At 40.5% G+C, this 19,540-nt stretch overlaps 3 protein-coding genes across 3 annotated transcripts; 2 read left to right on the forward strand and 1 right to left on the reverse strand.

Annotated features, from left to right (window-relative positions):
- The first annotated feature begins 453 nt into the window (after nucleotides 1-453).
- Nucleotides 454-13,246, forward strand: LOC124473611 (calcineurin subunit B type 1). Its single transcript, XM_047029218.1, has 6 exons — nucleotides 454-702; nucleotides 4,565-4,604; nucleotides 9,200-9,376; nucleotides 10,056-10,115; nucleotides 10,256-10,440; nucleotides 11,072-13,246. The coding sequence occupies exons 1-6, from the start codon at nucleotides 700-702 to the stop codon at nucleotides 11,117-11,119; spliced, it is 513 nt and encodes a 170-aa protein (XP_046885174.1). The 5' UTR covers nucleotides 454-699; the 3' UTR covers nucleotides 11,120-13,246.
- A 95-nt stretch (nucleotides 13,247-13,341) lies between these two features.
- Nucleotides 13,342-15,548, reverse strand: pno1 (partner of NOB1 homolog). The gene is made up of 7 exons (XM_047029217.1): nucleotides 15,241-15,548; nucleotides 14,790-14,939; nucleotides 14,497-14,580; nucleotides 14,253-14,313; nucleotides 14,018-14,135; nucleotides 13,818-13,888; nucleotides 13,342-13,705 (listed from the first exon to the last, which is right to left on the reverse strand). The coding sequence occupies exons 1-7, from the start codon at nucleotides 15,436-15,438 to the stop codon at nucleotides 13,638-13,640; spliced, it is 750 nt and encodes a 249-aa protein (XP_046885173.1). The 5' UTR covers nucleotides 15,439-15,548; the 3' UTR covers nucleotides 13,342-13,637.
- A 216-nt stretch (nucleotides 15,549-15,764) lies between these two features.
- dnaaf10 (dynein axonemal assembly factor 10) lies at nucleotides 15,765-19,510 on the forward strand. Its single transcript, XM_047029272.1, has 8 exons — nucleotides 15,765-16,042; nucleotides 16,346-16,446; nucleotides 16,664-16,794; nucleotides 17,058-17,159; nucleotides 17,396-17,511; nucleotides 17,931-18,065; nucleotides 18,581-18,678; nucleotides 18,794-19,510. The coding sequence occupies exons 1-8, from the start codon at nucleotides 15,857-15,859 to the stop codon at nucleotides 18,999-19,001; spliced, it is 1,077 nt and encodes a 358-aa protein (XP_046885228.1). The 5' UTR covers nucleotides 15,765-15,856; the 3' UTR covers nucleotides 19,002-19,510.
- The last annotated feature ends 30 nt before the right edge of the window (nucleotides 19,511-19,540 follow it).

The raw sequence follows: 19,540 nt of genomic DNA on the forward strand, positions 1-19,540 counted from the left end.
GACTTCAGCTTTAGTCAAGTCTAGTATTTAAATCTCACAGGTTTGGAGCTTTTTGGGGTAAATCCGACTGGGTGAAGCTCATGTGCCTTGTTAGTTTAATTAATCAAGAACAGGACTAACACCTGTTAAACAATTATGACAAAATTATTATACTTTATCTGAACAACAATGATTTAATTGGTGCATGCATGAGTTTAACAAACTCATGGGATTCCCATGCAGAATCAGTTTGAGCAGCGTGTTCCGCTCATTTAGGAATTCACTGATCCCATACCATTATGCATGTATGAATTGCAAATACTTTTGAAAGTTGAGGACACTTGAGGTGGCCCAGACACAAATCCTGATTGCACATTGGGCTTTTCACCACTGAGTGGTGCACATACTAAAACAGAACAACTGTTGAAAAAAAAGAAACGGGTTCCCGGATGTGCTGTACTGCACCTCCCCCTTCTCTCCACTACCGCCCTTGTCAAACCGAGCCTCCTCCGCTTTACTGACCCCTCCCTACGGGTCTTCCTATGGCACTGCAGTGAAAGCGTCGGTAAAGGAGAGAGAAGCTGGGCATAATTCAACGGACAAACCCTTAAATAATCAAAAGCGACGCCTTTCTGTATCAGCTCGCGGCCTTCAAACACCCTAAAAGCCTTGTTTTTATTTCACATCCCGGGACCGCGTTTTCATCATCCAACCGGCAAGATGGTAAGTCCCAACACCCATTTTCACCTATCAAAAAGCATATAAACGTCCAGGGGTTCGGCCTCCTATGTTGTCACATAGGCCCAGGTGTGTGGGTAGGGACGGGTTATTTGATTGCAAAATGTCATTTCTGTCGAGGGGAAAGAATGCCTTTCTAAATGCATCTCGTGCGATTGCGAGAAGCCTAGACTGTGGCCCAGATAGCTGTCTAATTCCAACACAGTAACCCTGTATAATCATCTAGGCTACCCTTATCAAAGAGGGCAAACTCTGTCTTCAGGCATCCATTACAAAGTAACATACCTACAGAATAGATAGCCAAGGCTGACACAATTTCACGCAGTTTGGCAATCACATTCGTGAACAGGTTGTCGTCCAGAAATTGCACATATAGCCGTCAAGCATGTATCACAACAAACAATGATCATTTCAGAAAGGGCAAGCGTCCGTCATAATGTGTGGCAACATTGATACAAGTGCACAACTAATCGAAAAAACAATGTTGCCAGCGGGATAATTTAGAGTTTTAAATGATCGAACGACTGGCCCAAAAGAACGTACAAGAGGAAGTATATTGGTCCCTATAAAACATGGTCCATTTTGTCAAAACATCAGCAATGTATGTTACGTTACTGTAGTTTTAGAGTAGCCAACTGAACTTTTGGATGAAGTGAAGACCAATATTAAGCTAAATCATAATTAGCCAACCACATCACATACATACGTTTAAATACACAGCATACACCAAGGCCACTCGCTAAGCAAAGGAGTAGAATGATCTGATACAGGGAGGACCATATGCTGCTTTGCAATCAAGCACCACCCACATAGGCTACAGATGCGGCATCTAAGAGAGATGAAAGCCGTAGCGAATCACCAGCAGAAGTCATGATCCACCCTGAAAACACCATTAAACCAGCCCACTCAATCAGGGATTATTCCCTCTGCGTTACAGCCACAACTCACATAATAGCCTACAGGTAGCATCTATTGACACCTCAACGATGTATGTGTGTGGGTACGACATGTCTTTCTTTCTAATCGCATTTAATGCATTGATTCTAAATGAAGGCATAATTACATAAATGTTGTGTTAGTTTGCCTAATACGTTGGGGTCTGTAAAACATCTGCTTTGTACGTATTAGCCAGACATAGGGAGGCCAATAAATGACTGAGAGGATTAGCAAAGAATATTAAATCTACTGAGATTTTGGTAATTATTTTCATATGTTGGCGGTCTCTAATCCTTAACTGCTTGCACTTTTCCTATGAGTTAAGTTTTCTCCAGAATTCATGAGACATTGTTGTGTTTTTTTCTGGTCATTAATATACACACACAAACATGCTAACACATTTGCACACACCATCAAATTACAACTCTTAGTAATTTAACTATCAAAGACTGTATGTCCACCGATGAGGACATGACATTTGAATTTCAGCCTCTTAACTGAGAGCCTTGTTTCTGCACCATTAGTTTCATTTATGAAATTGTGCCAGCCTATATGGACTGGATGTATGCCAACCATGCCCTGTCGAAGACTGTTGACCTTGGCAAACAAAACAGCTTGACACATCAAGCCTGTGGGACTGGTGGTTGAAACACAATCAGGTGTTGCAGTCAGACACCAATGTTTGACAGCAACTACAAACCTTGTAACATGCACTGCACAACATGTGGGTATTGGTAGATCATTTGACTGCAGATCTAGAGATTGCTGGTTAAAATCTCCCTTAGTGCCAGTTTTCCCACACTACCTATTTCAAATTCTGCTGCTCCCAATTTCATACGGTTACAGAATGTTTAGCTGAGGCAAAGGTTGATCCTAATGAGACCCCTTATAGACATTTTGGTTTATACTATATACGACCATTATAAAATACTGTAGGTTGAATATGTTTTTAGTAAAGTAAGTAAGTAAGCAAGTCAAGTTTATTTGTATAGCACTTCTCGCAGATAAAATCACAAAGTGCTTCACACCAAAATACAATATAACACTACAAATAAATACAGAACATTTAAATAGAAATAGAAACATGACAAACAACCATAAAAAACTCTCAACAAACTAAAAGCCTGCTTGACTAGCAAAGTCTTGAGATGCTTTTTAAAAGCTTCGACGGAAGTTACACACCGTTTTATCTATTGCATTAATCGTAGCAATGAGTGATGTAAGTTAATTTGAAAGCAGTCAAAACTGATTTATTGTCATTTTTGTTGGATATTAGACTAAGGGGAGGGATTTGATGGAACCAGTAATGGATAGGTACTAGTTGTTCAAGCACATCGTCCCATCTTGTTTTGCTCATACGCATTGCAAAACGCACGTTGCGCACTGGAGTCTAATTGATTCTGAATGAAGCATGAATTATTGATCGGCAAACACGCACTGTCTCTCTCACTCCCTCTACCTTTTCTCTCTCCCTTCTGTCTTTCATGCTTTCTCGCCCATACCGCGCTCTCCCCATTTACATTTGAAGATGCTTAAAGTGTCTAATGTATGTTGTAAAAAGCAAACACGTTTTATTCCTGAAACAACCAGGCACAGTCCTGACCCGGCTTTACTTAGTAACTCTGTAATCCTTCACACTAAATCTCCTTTGGGCAAATCCTCACCTCGCAGCGCCTTGGCTAAAGTAAACTACCCATCGGTCTCAAGCATCTACACTTGTAAAGCCGCGACTTGAAAAGGTGACATATCTCTTAAACAGAGATGATGTTGTAAGGATATTTAAGGATTTATGAGAACCTGTTAATATGTGTGAAGGGACAGAGCTTGCTAAATCAATTATGGACACCACTCTGAAGAACCGGGAGAGTCAAATACTAATATGCTAATCCTTTCTAACCTCTTGCTCTTCGCTGTTCCTAAATACATTAGGACATCTGGAAGCAAGGCTACCACCGATGCTATGTACCTGTCTCTTTGTCTAGGAAATGTTTCCAACTGTACTGCATGTGTAACCGAGTTGAATCAAGTAGTAGTTCAGTATTAATGCCGCCCACCCAAGCCATCTGGGGGGGAGACAGTTGTTGAAGGTTAACTAGTTGTGTAATTTGAGTCCAACTAAATAATTATAAGCTTGGCACACTTAATAAAATAATTTTCAGAATGAGTGATTTTTAGGCAATGTTCACAGGAATATTGACCATTTTAGCTACATACAATATTTTGTTAAGAAATCAATACATCCTGCCTGGCAACTGGTTTCATCCAGCAAAATGTGATCTATAATTAAATTTCCAACATAATCTAAAATTAGATTAAGACAAAATCTGCTTCTGTTTGAAATAAGTGAAAAAATTAGACAGGTATTCGGGGTATGTAAAGAATTTTGAAGGAGCTGAATTCTGTGATTGAATGACAGGAATCTTCTTCACTGAGCCAGTTTTGACAGACTGAGCCATCCTTTCCTTTTTTGTTCCTGTTCACAGGAACACAAGCTGTAGTTACAATACAGTTTCATGCAAAAAGATATGGAAAGAACATGTTAACACTATCAGCAATGTGCCAACAGCCAAGCTGCTGTCTGAATCTACTACACAACTGTGAGAAATCAGTTAATGTGTTCAGTGGTATCCCTGAGTCATCCCAGTAGTATTAAGAGGCCTTTGTGTGGTATGAAAATGAGGAGTAGTCATGCTTACCACAGCTCCAGGTTTAGCTACAAAACAGATGCCTGCAGGTTGTAACCGTTGTATTGTATCTCGCTTGAAACAGTGTTTGTGGTAAATATACTATCTACAAAATAGACCTCAGACTTTCATGTCGCGGAAATAGCTTTAGTCACATATTTTAGACATTGTACAAACAAATATGATTGAATGCACACGTCTTACCTATTTTCCTCTTTCTTCTTTAGGGAAATGAAGCAAGTTACCCCCTGGAAATGTGTACACATTGTAAGTATTTTGTTTGACCATTGTTTACTGTTCAAATAACCACACAAGACCCAGCCATGGTTAGTTTTGTCCTATAACCCCCTCCACCCCCACCCATACACACACACACCCACATTCTTCTCATTAGTTGAGAAGTTGTCATTGTCTATTGACCTATAAAGGGAAGGTGATTGTCCTTGTACAAAAGATATACTCACTTACACACACACACACACACACACACGCACACGCACACGCTGTAAAGGTCAAAACCGCAATTCCGAAGGAGTCCGTTTTCCCCCTATTTTTAGTAGTGATGCCCTATTTAACTTCTGTATTCTTAGTCTCCATAATCAGCTTTACGGTTTCTTTTCATCAGTAGGATTAGTTAGTGTACCCTCTAATGAGCTCTGAGACCTGAAGGATCTCCTAAACAGCTAGGGACAACCTCCAGCTCCTCACACCACTGATATCAACAGTCCTGGCTGCGAGGGACTTCTTTGAACGGAGCTCTCCTGGGATCAGGGCCACCAACATGGGGTGGGGAGGGGGGGTGGCTCAAGCAGTTTGGGTGCTTGTTGTCGGGGCGACTGGAGATAAACAGGTGCGGTCCCCAGACCCAGTGGTCCTGGGGGTGACCTTGGGGAGGGGAGCGGAGAGGTCATCACCAGTCTGGATTATTTCCATCTGCCCAAGACTTGCCACGACCTGGTCTCTGTCTTGCACGTACTGTTTCTTGCTCATCCTTTCACACCCTTATCTCACTCTCTCGCTGTCTTCCTGTAGAACAGCTGCTCGCCTTATCAATCCCCTGGACAAGCAGGCATCAGCCCCTGTACTTGGCACTGCTCTGTTAGAGTCACTTAGACTTGACTCGCTGTAAACCATCTTATTGTACTGCGGTATGATACTTGAACTAACACCTATAGCTTGGCCAAAGCCTGTGATTGGTCAGCACGACTTAAGTAGGCATCTTCGCTCGGGCCAAGCACAGCGCAGATCTTAGTTTTCCATAAGTGTGAGATGCCTTTGTGCTCTCTTGTTTATTGTTTACGGGACATCATCTTTTAGGAACAGCCAAGTGGCTAACTGATGGTGCTTATAATATGAATAATAAAAATATAAACATACATCCATACCCCCACAGGCACACATACAAAAAGCACCAGAGCATTGTGACCTCAAACCATCTCAGCCGTCCCAAAATAAACAGCAGAGTTGCAGGAGTTCCATGTTGCTAGGGGTTTCCCTGAGGGCGGGAGCAACGGCTGCTACGGGGGGTGGGGGGGGGGGGGTGTTGGGGGTTGGAGAACGTGGGGCTTTTCTCATGACCACAGGGCTATAAATATAAAACCGTTTCCCCTTGCTTTCACAGTTCAGTGTGTGCAGAGCATTCTTTGGCACAGCTCTGCTTGCATCGTCCGGCGTGATTGTAGCAATTTCACTAATGCATGGAGGGACTATTACATCTCTCTCTATTTCTACTCCTCCTCCACCCCTATGGCCTAGATAGAAGGGGCGAGAGAGGAAAAATAAAGTGAGTTTGTGTGTGAGAATTGTGCACTGAGTTTGAAAGTGTGTGTCTGTTTGCCTGTGTGTGTGTCATGCTGTGTAAAATGCGCTTTTGTGTCCCTCTCTTCCTTTTACACCCCTATATTACACAGTCTTACTGTTGAACACACTGTTAACAGGTTTGGCCTTGTTCTGAGTGCTGCTTCCCTAAAGACAACAAATTTGAACTGTGCACCTCAATTTGTTTACTCCAGATTCCATTGTCTCACAATTACATAGTTTACTGTCACATTTCACCTATCCTACAAAATGATGGACATTGCATGTTATACCAATGTTGCCCGTGAAGGAAGTCATCATCCTGCAATAGCGATTCTCTTCTGAGATCAGTAAAGGCCATACTGAGCTAGTATCAACTGGCACCCTCCAATCCGTGATCTCTACTTGTAGGCCTGTGCCCTCATTGGCTCAATAAAAAAACATTCTGCTAATTGCAAGGGTGTCGTGTGTCGACCCTGCAGCGTAATTACAGTACTGTGCAAAGAGTCTTCTCTTGTTTACCTTCCCTCATACGGGTTATCAACACTGTCTGGATCTGAGTGTGTGTGTGTACGGTACTTACATGTGTTTATATAGTGTATCACTAGCTCTCTAGTGTAGCACTGTAGCGTTTCTGTGGCTTTCACTATTATGGTGTGTTCGTTGTCGGAGTGTAGAAATGAAGTCGCCTTTCCTGTGAATATGTAGTGATTTTAGAGCATTTGTAATACACTATATGGTTCTGGTTATTCCAAGTAGGATTTCTGGGATATTCTGTTGATTTAATAAGATATTCTATTGTTTGTTGTTTACCAATCGAATGGACTTGGATTGAGAAGAACTTCATTTACATAATTTACCAAAATAATTTTTCTCTAAATTCAGTCCAGGCACCAGAAATGATATACATATATATATGAGAACATTACACTTCCTCTCATTTGAAGCACAGAGCATATTGAAGTTATTACAATGATGATTAATACCCCATGTCTTCACTTGTATTTGTTCTTACCACCATGCTCAGTGCATGTACAGTCATTATGGTGCCTTAATCTCACCACTGCTCTAATCACGCAGCCATTAATGCAGATATATGTACTGCTATTACAGTCTCCACTTGGATCTTCATTATATTGGGGGAGGGGTTGTAGTTTGGGGGCCAGTGGCTTCCAGTTGCCTAGTAACACTGTGAAGGGTGCATACAGCGTTTATGAACAAATGGTCTTTTCTGTGGTGGAGGATAAGAAATTCTCCATAATCATCTGACAAGTACACATGACGTCCCTAGACTCTCATTAACATATTTCTGTGAGGGGGCTCAACAAGTACATGTTTTGGCTGTAAGGGGATATTGCACACAGGACATTGAATAAGGAAATGAGGCCCTTCTGATGCAGTCTACTACAAAAGGCCTCTTATGGCGGTCAGTAACAACAAGCATAGTCAGTCCTATAGGACATGAAAAATACTACTTGGTATAACCACTTACCACATTGAGGTATTGATATTTTCTAAAATATGAAAAATATTATTCTAAGTGCAACATTTGTCATACAATAAAACATATCTCCCGTTCCAACCAGTAAAGCAGGGAATTGGAAGTTTTTTAGCCAGTCGCACTCAATGTCTTCTTCTACCACATTGTACTGCTGCTACTTGTACAGGCGGCAGTCATCAGCTAGGATTGTGTCACCTGCCCTTGAACAGGAAGTGGTGTGCTGATAAGGAAGTGTTTTGTGTACAGTCCAACAGCATGTGCAGCCCTGATAATCACACCGAATGGGCTTGGTTTGACGGGCTTCAAGGGACCACTTGTGGCTGTATTTGTACACACGCGTCTGTGTGACATACCGTCATTTGCTAGTTTTCATAACTACAGATAGCTGGGGTGAATTATGAATGTGTACCGTGTTCATTGGCATAACACTGATTTAGTTTGATCAAGATATTATCCATCCCCATTCAAGATTAGATCTGGTCAGTCTTCGTCAAGTCTGCTCATTAGAAATCAGGGATTATGTTCCCTCGAAGAGGGACAAAGTACATTTGAATAGGTGCATTTTTTTAAACCCTTGTATAAATCCAATGACATGGATTTTATGAGAGGCAGATTGCATACATGCTGTAAAAGATGCAGTTGTCTGCTGTGGTTCTGCCTGCAGTCACTGCTGTCTCTTCACTCATTCACCACAGACACAATCATCCCTCGGGTTTCTGATGAGTCACCGTGCTAATGTACACTGTTGAGCCCAAAAACCTGAAAACCGCAAAGCGAAGGATTTAAGTTTCTTCTTCCATTTTATTTCCCTCCCTTTTCTCATCAGTGTTCCTGGTTTCTGCCTGAGCTCTTTTTCTGTTGAAAAAATAATAATTCTGCCATATCCTCCTTTTTGTTTTTCTTTTTTGCTTCTTCAGCCCCCCTTAGTGGTTCACTCTCCTTTTTCTTGATTGTCCTTAACATTTCACCCTGCTATGTTATTTCCTTCTACAACTCTCTGTCTCTTTCTGTTTGTTAAAAGCTGTATACCATTCGGGAGCACAGATTAGAGTACCGGTAGTAGTAGTAGGGGTGACAGACCAGATCATGTGACTCATGTGAATGAGCTTATACAGTAGTTAGCAAGTGGCTGGTTTTGCTGTGGGGTTGCTCCATAAGCATTGTTCTCCAGCTAAGGAACTAGGAACTATGGCGGAAACTCAGGGTGTAAAGGGGAAACTTGTGGCACGACAGGACACCAGGGGGGATGCCTGGAAATGTAAGTTTGCAGGTGTGGGTTTTGGTTGTGTTGATTTGGTCTATGTTGGTGGGGGTGAATAGCCTCCAACACTAATTCTGCATTTATGTCTTGGTGTGTGTGTTTTAGTGTATTCTATTCTTTGTGTGGGTGATTATACTTCATTATGAAATAGGTTAGAACCACCTACTGGTGCAAGACTTTTCCAGTGGACCCATACATTGGGATTAGTGTGTGCACATTGTTGGAGTATATGAGCTAATGCGATCCCCTCTAGTCCACCTGTTTGACCGTCCCTCTCCCACTTTCTCTTGTCTCCTACTACAGTCGATGCTGATGAGATTAAAAGGCTAGGGAAGAGGTTTAAGAAACTCGACCTAGATAACTCAGGCTCGTTAAGTGTGGAGGAATTCATGTCCCTGCCCGAGCTTCAACAGAACCCGCTGGTGCAGAGGGTCATCGACATATTCGACACAGACGGCAATGGAGAGGTGGACTTCAAAGGTAACAGTGCCATGAACGTGCAGATGTGGTCGGCCATTCTCAGAAAACAAGGAGTTGTAACTGTTTATTTCAAAAATGAGACCCATTTTTTATACAAAAAAAGTGCTTTCTTTAGAACTTTGAGAACTCATAAGAATTAAAGCAGCTAAAATTGACAAAGCAGACCTGTAAACATCCTTTACATAACGTTGTATAACAATTGAACTGCATTGTTGTTTCAGTTTTAGGTATTAAAGATAATTTTATAAAATTACACCAAGAATGGGACCTGTGACTGCTCTGGCTCTGACACCCCCATTTTGTTATTCTGCCTGAGATTGGCATTTGCAGTAGCCAGAGTTTCACCAAACATTAATCACATTGCAAGATTAACAAAAGGATCTTTGTAACCACAGGAAACAAATGAGGACTTTGGCCCCTTACCCAATCTATTTACTATAAAATATTACCAAGAAAATTGTTTAATCAAGATTTCATTACACGCCACAGCAAGGTTCTGAGTGCAGCTAGTAGGCTATCTTTGATGCAGGTAGCAATGTTGGGAAATATCTGAAGAACTACTGAAAGTCAAGGTTTTATGCCTAAATTGATTCAAATGTGTGTATTTAAATCGTCCACAATTCTGTCCAGAAGTATTCATATTGTGTTTATCGTAGACTAACCATTCCTCTTTCCCCAGAGTTTATTGAGGGAGTCTCCCAGTTCAGTGTCAAGGGTGACAAAGAACAGAAGCTTCGGTGTAAGTAAAGCTCAAAGAATGCACGCGCGCACACACATTCATCTGTGGAAATGGTAATGTAATTCTTCTATGAGTGGGTCTCCTACTGTAATGGAACATGAAACAAACCCTTTTCACTTCTACCTATCCTCCATCTGCAGTCGCCTTCAGGATCTACGACATGGACAAGGATGGTTACATCTCCAACGGCGAGCTCTTCCAGGTTTTGAAGATGATGGTGGGCAACAACCTAAAGGACACACAGCTGCAGCAGATAGTGGACAAAACCATTATCAATGCAGACAAGGACGGAGACGGCAGGATATCCTTTGAAGAGTTCTGCGCAGTAAGCCCCCCCCCCCCCCCACACACACACACACACTCATCTTGGAGAACAGACATGCCAAAAAGCTGATGGCGCTCTTTCAGTGGGAGCAATATACATTTGAGTGCCAGCTCCCTGACTGTGCATTTTTCTATGGCTTACAGTATTACAACATCCCCTTAAATGTTATTGCGATAGCTCCCATTGTCTACAATTAAATGTCTTTAGTTATTAGAATAGTTACTTGTGGGTACATAAGTGATGGCACCCAGAGAATAGACTGAATGTTTCGCTACGGGCTATTTCTTACATTTTTATTAATTTTGCATGTTTGTGATAAATCAATGTTGCTGGTACTCACATTATTAGACCCAAGTTGTCTGTTTCATGCAATGAACTAAAGGATGTTCTGTTCGGGTAGTGTTTTTTCATTACTATACAGTTACAAGTTTGGAGCTTTTTTTTCTTCCTAACCTTTAAAATATTCCAAATCTTATATTCAAAAGACAGCCGTGAGCACATACAAGGTTTGTGGGAAGCAGCTTGTCTGTGTTGGAGACTATTTAGAACCAGGGATGAGAACAGGTGGACGTTACAGAGTATCAGGTTCACACCAAGGCTAGGGTTGATACAATATTCTGTTTTCCTCTAGGTGGTGGGCGGCCTGGACATACACAAAAAGATGGTTGTGGATGTGTGAGTGCCCTTCCCCCTGATACCTTCCTCCTCTCCTCGACACTCGCTTTCTTCTCCATCTTTGAAGATCTATTTGACGCCTGGCAAGCACTCCCTGCGTATCTCAATGGAAGTGTTCTCTTTCTCTCTCTGTGAAGCCAATTTTTTTGAAAAACAAAACAAAAAACTAACAAAACAAAAACACGAGCCTCGTGGAGCCAACTTTGAAGTGTTATTGAACTCTGATCCTCTCAATAACTCAGTTGTAGCACTTTAAGAGACTTAAGGACAGCTATATCTTGTTTGCAAGAGAATCTCTGAGTGGATATAAGGGCATGGGTGGAGAAGAAGGCAGGTTGTCTTGTTAATATTTTCTTCAATTTTTTCCCTTCGTTTTTTTTATTGTAATTCTTTTTTTTTTATATTTATTTTTGTTCTTGTCTTCTTATATATATATATAAATATATAAGAAAACAACTAGGATATCAATGGCTCTATGTGGGAAATGTGTAGTTAGCCGAGATGTTACTAAGTATACTTGATTTCATTACGACTCAAAAGATGGGTATGAAGTGCCAACCAGAACATATCCAAAAAATAGTTTTCATTATTATTGTCTACTATCGCTGTCCTTTTTGGAAAACTGGTTTGTGATGCATCAGCATGGTCACTACACATGCAAATGACACTTTCAAATATCTGTATATTGTTTTTCGTCTTGTCTATTTTACACTCGGACTGATCAGATCATTTAGGCTTTTTAATCATATTGAGAGAAAAAACATTTAAATGTTTTTCTTTTTTGCAAAGGGTGATTCAATATGAAATGTGTGATCAAATGAGTAGCGATAGATGCCAAGAAAGTTACAGTATGTCTTTGCAAACTAATGTGGTTTACTTAAAATGAAACAATTTGCAGAGTATAACCATGAGACTGTCCCTGACAGTCTCATTAAAGGACATTTCTATAAAAAATCAATCAAAGCATTTCATGCATTTGTATTTTACTACCTTTGAACAGAGCTTAGAGGCAATGGGAATTAAATTGAATTAACAAAAAATTATAATAGCTAGTGAATGTCAGTGAATTTTGGAGAATATATATACAGGTGCTTCTGAGACTTATCTGCAGGCAGCGGATTGTTTTTTTTAACAACGATATATGTATATTAGATAACCACCGGTTTCTCATGTGCAGAAACAGCAGGAGGGGAGGAGCTTTGCGTGTTAAGTCTTGGAAACATTTACTATATGCAGTGTATGGAGGGTGGACTCGTCCAGTAAAGTAGAATTGCTCTACAACTTTTACTTGTTAGCATGATCAATGTGCAATGGGATATACTGTACAATTAGTCTGGAGCGTGTACATTTCAAAAGTTGGCTTCTTCTCCCACTTTTCTATCATGATCACCGTCACTCCTCCCATTGGTTAAGCAGGAAGAAAAACTGGTGTGCACCTAAATTATATAGTCAGAAACGCTCCCTTAGATTATCAACCACAGCATCGGGTTTCTATTGTTACTCGATTACTGGTTTGGACAGGCGTTTTTGGATTGGAGAAACTGTAATGTCCCTTCCCTAAGCTCTGCATGGCTTGGGCCTCCCTTATACTTGCATGACATGGATATTTCTTTGTTGTTATGCATGTATATACATTTTGAAAAAATCCTATTGTTTACACATGGATGGTAATGTTGATAACTATTTAAGAATTGGTATACAATATGGATGTTGCCAAACTTTGGTAAATGTACACATGAGCAGTAATCCAAATAAACTGAACTACATGTAACTTTTGTATTTTTCCCAGGTCAGTGAGATGCTTCTATTCCAGTAAAGATGCATAACTGATCCTGTCTCAAACTGCCACACTGTACTCAGAGGGGACATTTTTGAAGCTTTTCTTTTTTGTATGCTAGTATTAGCTAATGCCGTTTCTGCTCTCTATAGTACAGGCCACGCTTTATTTTGTCTGTGCTTTTCTCTGACTGAGTGGGTTCTTTTTTTAGTTTTTGTGGGAAATCTGAAATGGATGTTTAACAAACTGTATTTTTTCCCCCTTTCTCTGCATGCTGCATCTTATGCTGTGGGACTGTTGGAAACTTGATACTGTATAAAAATGAAACAGAAAATAAACTTTTAAAAATGGAAAGTGATGGTTTTCATAACTTATTTTTGCAAACATTTCGTTGAGTTTGAAAATACATTTCCTGCCTTTCAAATCAAATCCACACTTGAGGATTGAACTTTTTACATTGTTAATTGCACTTTATTGTGAACAGCCTTTACACCATTAGACTGCTATAGATCCTGTAAGTCTATTTACTTCCTCCTTGGACCAACAGCAGAGCATGAAAAGGTAAAAGGGAGCAATTTGTAGAACATCCCCAAAGCTAGGAGAATGACCAGACCAAACATCTGGAGGCAGAGAAGGCCATCCTCAGCTATGGCTGGCATATATAAAGACACCACAGCAGGATCATACCTAAAAGTTCCACCACAACCACTGAGGGACAAAATAAATCCATGCTGCACATTGGTCTTCAAAATCTCTCAGCGGTTCGGCTGGCCACTGCCCTGATATTTCCATAGACCTTCGAAGGTGGACTACCTGTAGAAGACACACAGCTAATGTCACTTTCTGTAGCTTATTACATGTAGCCGGTGCATTTCCTTAAGCAATGTGGAAGTGATTCTGAGATGTGACATATCCATTCCTTTACCTAAGATGAGGTTGCATATTGCTGTCCGTGCCATCTTGATATTCTGGAAAGATCCTAATATGTGTATTTTCCTGTGGAAAAATTAACACAAAAGTTTAGAACTCATATATAATGCTGAATACATAATGATACTGAATATGAGTAAATCACAATCTCAGTAAGAAGTCTAAACTTGCTCACAGGAACAGAAGGCTACTCACGTGTCTGCAAGCACAATTCGTGTCTTGGTGACATTTTCAATTGTGAATTTCGTTTTTCCTCCTTTCCCTGCTATCCTTCCAATAGCTCTAGACAAATGGTCTCCCTTCAGTGGTTTTACTGTCAAGAAGAGACATGAAAACATGAACACATTAAATACAGGATAGCAGAATACAACAAAGTAATACAGAGTGTTGAATCGTAAAATGACGGAACAGCAGTGAGGCAGTTTCTTACCATCAGTGACCTCAAAGGTTTCAAGAAAAAGTTCATCTAATCTGATGAGGGCTAGGGCATCCTGGAAAAGAGACAAGACAGGACTCTGCAGTCAGACACTTTCAAACATTATAAAAAAGAAAAGAACATCCTTAAAAAAACAATTAACCAAACTTCCAGTCCACACAACAAATGGTATGTATTCATGTAATTCCTGGTCGAGAGCTAGTTACCATGCATTAAACTTCTTAATGAAGGTGCTTACCTCAACTTGGAATCCTAGAACAAAAGCCTTAACAAAATCTGCAGCTCTTGTAAGGGACCCGATGTCCTGTGTCTCTTTACATGTCTGGAACATTGTTTGTAAGGTTAGCTTCATCTTAAAAGGTTGCATCATGTTTCATGATGCTAAAGTGATTAATACTTTGTGGATGGATAACTCAGGAAAAAGTGGTTCCAAAAAATACAGTTTAACAGTTAACTACTGACTAACGGATTAATATGCTTCTAAAAGGAGGTACAATCATGCACCGAGGAGGACTGTGTCATTGCACTTACTTTTATTTCAACATTTCTGGTTTTGAGGTTAAATCTGACTTGAAGTTGGAGGTTCTCCACAATGGGAGTGAAAATCTTCAACCAGTTCTCTTTCAGGGGCGTATACCTGTGGGCTGGGACAGCTACTTTTCGCATCTCATCTATGCCACCCTTTAAGGATAGGAAGAATGGCGTTTATATTATGTATTTCAAGACGATCATTAATGCAGTTCAATTATGAGTCACCACGTACAAAACAGGTGAAAGTAGCAGAAGGGTTCAGAAAAAAGACATGGTAACAGCATAATGTGTGACAGGCGCATAACAGTGAGGTTTTCCATGATCCATCTGCGCACGCGCGTGGCCTTGCATGACGGCAACCCAATTACTATGTTTGATCATCTAACTAAATACATTTTTGGCCATGGCAAAACATGTAATTACATTAAATTAAAGCATTCGATTACTATACCGTAAGTTTGTCGCCTGAAATTGGGGGAAACTGGGGTCGCTTGCATGCCACGGAGTCCTCTGGATCCATGTCTACTACATCCTGCTCGCGTTTTCGCTTTTGAGTCTTTTTTGATTTTACTTTTATGAAATCGTCTGCTGTGCTCTCACTGTCCATTGTGGCAGTAATAGCTGGAGTTGAGTTATTGCCAGTGTCCATTACGAATTTGATCTCTGATGAGAAAAATTTCGTGAAATTCGGGACGAGTACCCAAACCTTGACATGCGGTTGTTCCCGTGTTGGTGTGAAAGACCTTATAGTGGTTCAACACGCGCCTGAAAAATATAAAATACAACCTCTGTGCTACTATGAGTCCGTTGTGACAATTCCAAGTGCCTTTCATGTCCACAATTTAGAAAAATATGTTTGTTAATACTGAAGACAAATAAGCAAGAGATTTTTTATACAAAATACATTGCAACCGTTCACATTTTATCAGGCGAATATGTAAACAGCTTCAAGTACGGAACTAGGAGCACGTCGTTGGTTGTGTGGACGTAAGTAGTGTTGACAAGTTGTGGAAACAAGCTGAAAGCCAGTGCTGTGATATACTTGTCCTTATTATTTACCAGTAAAGATGACAGCGCCATTTGAGAAGCCTCAAATCATAGCTCACATACAGAAAAGTTTAAACTACACAGTGTTTGATAGTAAATGGATACCATGTAGTGCAAAGTTTGTCTGCATGGGAAACTTTGCAAGGGGGACTGGGGTGATGCAAATTTACGAAGTGCAACATGGAGAAGTCCAACTTGTGAAAGAGGTATATTTTGTATTTCTCTCGGCTACGTTTTAAAATACTTTACATATATATTTTGCTGTTATTTTAGTTTGATACCGTGAACTGCTGTTTTGATAAATTGCTAGCCAGCTAGCTTCCTAACCTCAGTCTTCTGGAACAGTCCTGGCAGGATCTGTCTGTTACCATAGCAACTTGTTGCCAACAAGGAAAGAATACCCAGTATTAACTGTCTTAGCAAGCACACCTATAAACTATCAACTAGCCTCCTTGGTCATGCATTTTTCTTGAGTTCTGAATCAATCACATCAATTGTGTATGTTTTAGATTGAGAAAGCAAAGCCCATAAAGTGTGGGACTTTTGGGGCCACATCTCTTCAACAACGGCATCTTGCAACTGGGGATTTTGATGGGACTCTCAACATATGGTATTCCCGTCATTTAAATGTATTACAGCTAAGCCTTCTAACAATCACTATACCACAAACCTATTTTTAGACACCAGCTCCTTAGCATTAAGCCACCTTTACATGAGGGTATGGCTTATAACACCACAGCTATATCATGGAACCCTTTGAAAGACATGCATGAATGAGTGCAAAATCACTGTCAAGGCCGGGATACATTTTGTGCTCTGATCTACAGGAACCTAGAGGTGCCTGAGGTTCCAGTGTACTCAGTGAAGGCTCACAAGGAGATTGTGAACGGCATAGATGGTGTTGGAGGCCTTGGGATTGGTGACGGTGCTCCCGAAATAGTCACCGGGAGCAGAGATGGTAACTTGGATATGACCATGAAATGACTGCATGTGCTCCAGTCCTTAATAAATGGTTGATTCTGTGTCCGGAATCTGTAGCTTATTTGTCAATCCTGCTTTGTTATTCGCAAGCAACTAGGCTTATTGTCTGTACATTTTCAAAGGATGATCCGCGGGAGTAAAGCCCATATTCTTCTACTGTGTGTCACTCCTCATCAAGACAAAGAAATGTTTTAGCCATTTCATTAAGTGTACTATTATGGGATTCCCGTTGCTTTCCAGGCACAGTAAAGGTGTGGGACACCCGGCAGAGAGACTCACCCGTGGCCAACATGGAGCCAGGGGAGGGGGAGCCCAAGAGGGACTGCTGGACTGTTGCCTTTGGTATGCAGTAGGAGGTTATGCCATACATGAGCAAAGTCTCTTTGGTTTTAGCTTCTTATGCTTGTTCAAGTCCACCATATAAATGAGTTGAATTCATTGAATGATATAGGATTGGTTTAGATACTATCACTCAGTTAATCTAACTGACTGTGCCCAAGAGAAATGTGTCCCATCAATTTCAAATTTCAATATTAGCTTATTCAGCATCTGACCTTTTATACAAAATGGCTACTCAGGTCATGCTTTTAATGACCAAGACCGCTGTGTCTGCGCTGGCTATGACAACGGTGACATCAAACTCTTTGACCTCAGAAACATGTCTCTACGATGGGAAACCAACATAAAGAATGGGGTGAGTTTCTTTGTTTGTATGCTTCCTAAAATGAAACCTGGTAGCATAGTTCCCTCTAACAGTGTAATCTTTCCAATTCCAGCCTTTGAAATAAGAATTTACTAGATTGACTGTCATTATTGCCTCTGACTGAGCGGATCATGAATATTGTTATTCTTCATTCTGAGATAATGAGGTTAGACGTTTTCTTGTGTTATTGATGGTGACATTTAAATGTTTTGCTAAAATATGAGTGTCTGTCATGCACTGTATAAGGGCTCAGAATATTCCTTTCAATACTTTGTTCTATATACAGCAGTAGTATGGATATGTCTTAATTCTAAGTGTTTAAACCATATTTTTTGTGCTAAATTTCTTTCTCTAGTATTTATATTAATGGCCGAGTACTACCATCACTTTCTACTTCTGTCACTGTCCAGGTGTGTTGCGTGGAGTTTGACAGGAAGGACATTAACATGAACAAACTGGTAGCCACTTCATTGGAAGGGAAATTCCACGTCTTTGACATGAGGACCCAGCACCCCACCAAGGGCTTCGCGTCTGTGTCTGAAAAGGTAATTCAGTCGGATATTCACGGGAGGGAGGGCTATGAAGTCGGCCTTTTAACATTTCCACAGCTGGAACTACTTTGCCGTGTTTGTCCAACAAGCTCTTTGGTCAGAAAGCAGCTTGTTGCCAAAATGGACAGTGAGAAAAGGGCTGTGTTGTGTTTTCTTTCTGCCCATGTGAAAATGCTGTGAAAACACACTTCACTTCCCTGAATGCACAGCTGAGTGTTTAGAGCTCTCAGTGAGGCTTCAGTAAAATTAACTGGTGGCACACACATTTCATGGTTTAAAAAAAAGAATAATTTATTAATATTTTTTACTATGACATATAATAATGTTTTTATGTTTTACCTCTCCTCCTGCTGTTAGTTTAATTAATTCATTAAATTGCCCATGTGTGATAGTGTGACAAAAATCATTTTCAATACCATTGTCTATTACGTAAATAAGAGGAAGGCTAGCAGTATATAAAGTTACATTATTTTAGCTAGGTTTGTTTCTAATCCACTTTGTGATTTCAGGCCCATAAATCTACTATCTGGCAAGTAAGGCATTTGCCTCAGAACAGAGACATCTTCATGACGGCAGGTGGAGCAGGCAACCTGCATCTATGGAAATAGTAAGAGCTATTATAACTTTGTTGATGTTGTGCTGCATCAATCCTATTGTCCTTCTAAAACCTGGAAATGAACACATATTGCCTGCTCATCCAAAAAATTGTTTCACTCCTTTAGTGAGTACCCTGCCCAGAGAAGTAAGAAGGATGCAGATGAGGTGGATATGGGTGTAGCTGGCACAGTCAACCTATTGCAAAACGTCACCCTGTCATCCCAGCCAATCGCCAGCCTGGATTGGAGCCCTGATAAGCAGGGCCTGTGTGTTTGCTCAGCCTTCGACCAGTCTGTCCGTGTGCTTATTGTGACCAAGCTCAACCGCGTGTGAAGTGGAGTAAGCAGGAGGAATGCAGATAGAATATTTAAATGTATGTCTAGGGGCAACACTCTGAACTGGACATGGCTTTATTGACATTCTTAGTATTTGTCATCCCTTTAGTTTACTTGGAATGCCCTGATTTTTCAGATGGTTTCCCTGAAACAAGCTTCTGCTTATTGGAGCCTTGCTAAACACAAAAAACAATCTGCATATATAGAATTGATGTTTGTTTTCTGATAGAAGAATTCCCCACCCTTTTTTCATTGGGTATTGTTAGAATGAGCTTTCCTCTTCTCAATATGTTGTGGGGGTCAAATGTCCTTTCTTATCCACTCTCAATATTTGTACTGATTGGAAAGTTCATGTTCACTCCAAAATTAATTGATATTGAATGCTGCTGAATCTTAATATATTGCTGCAGTATGTGTCAATGTTTATTTCTTTATAAGGGTGGTCCTCTGTGTTGAACTATTGTCAATTGATGTGTTTTCCAAATAAATGGACTTTGAGAAAATCGATAAGACTGTCTGACTTGCATATTAATTATA

This window comes from Hypomesus transpacificus, chromosome 11 (genome assembly GCF_021917145.1).
Source record: "Hypomesus transpacificus isolate Combined female chromosome 11, fHypTra1, whole genome shotgun sequence".
NCBI classification, from domain to species: Eukaryota; Metazoa; Chordata; class Actinopteri; order Osmeriformes; family Osmeridae; genus Hypomesus; species Hypomesus transpacificus.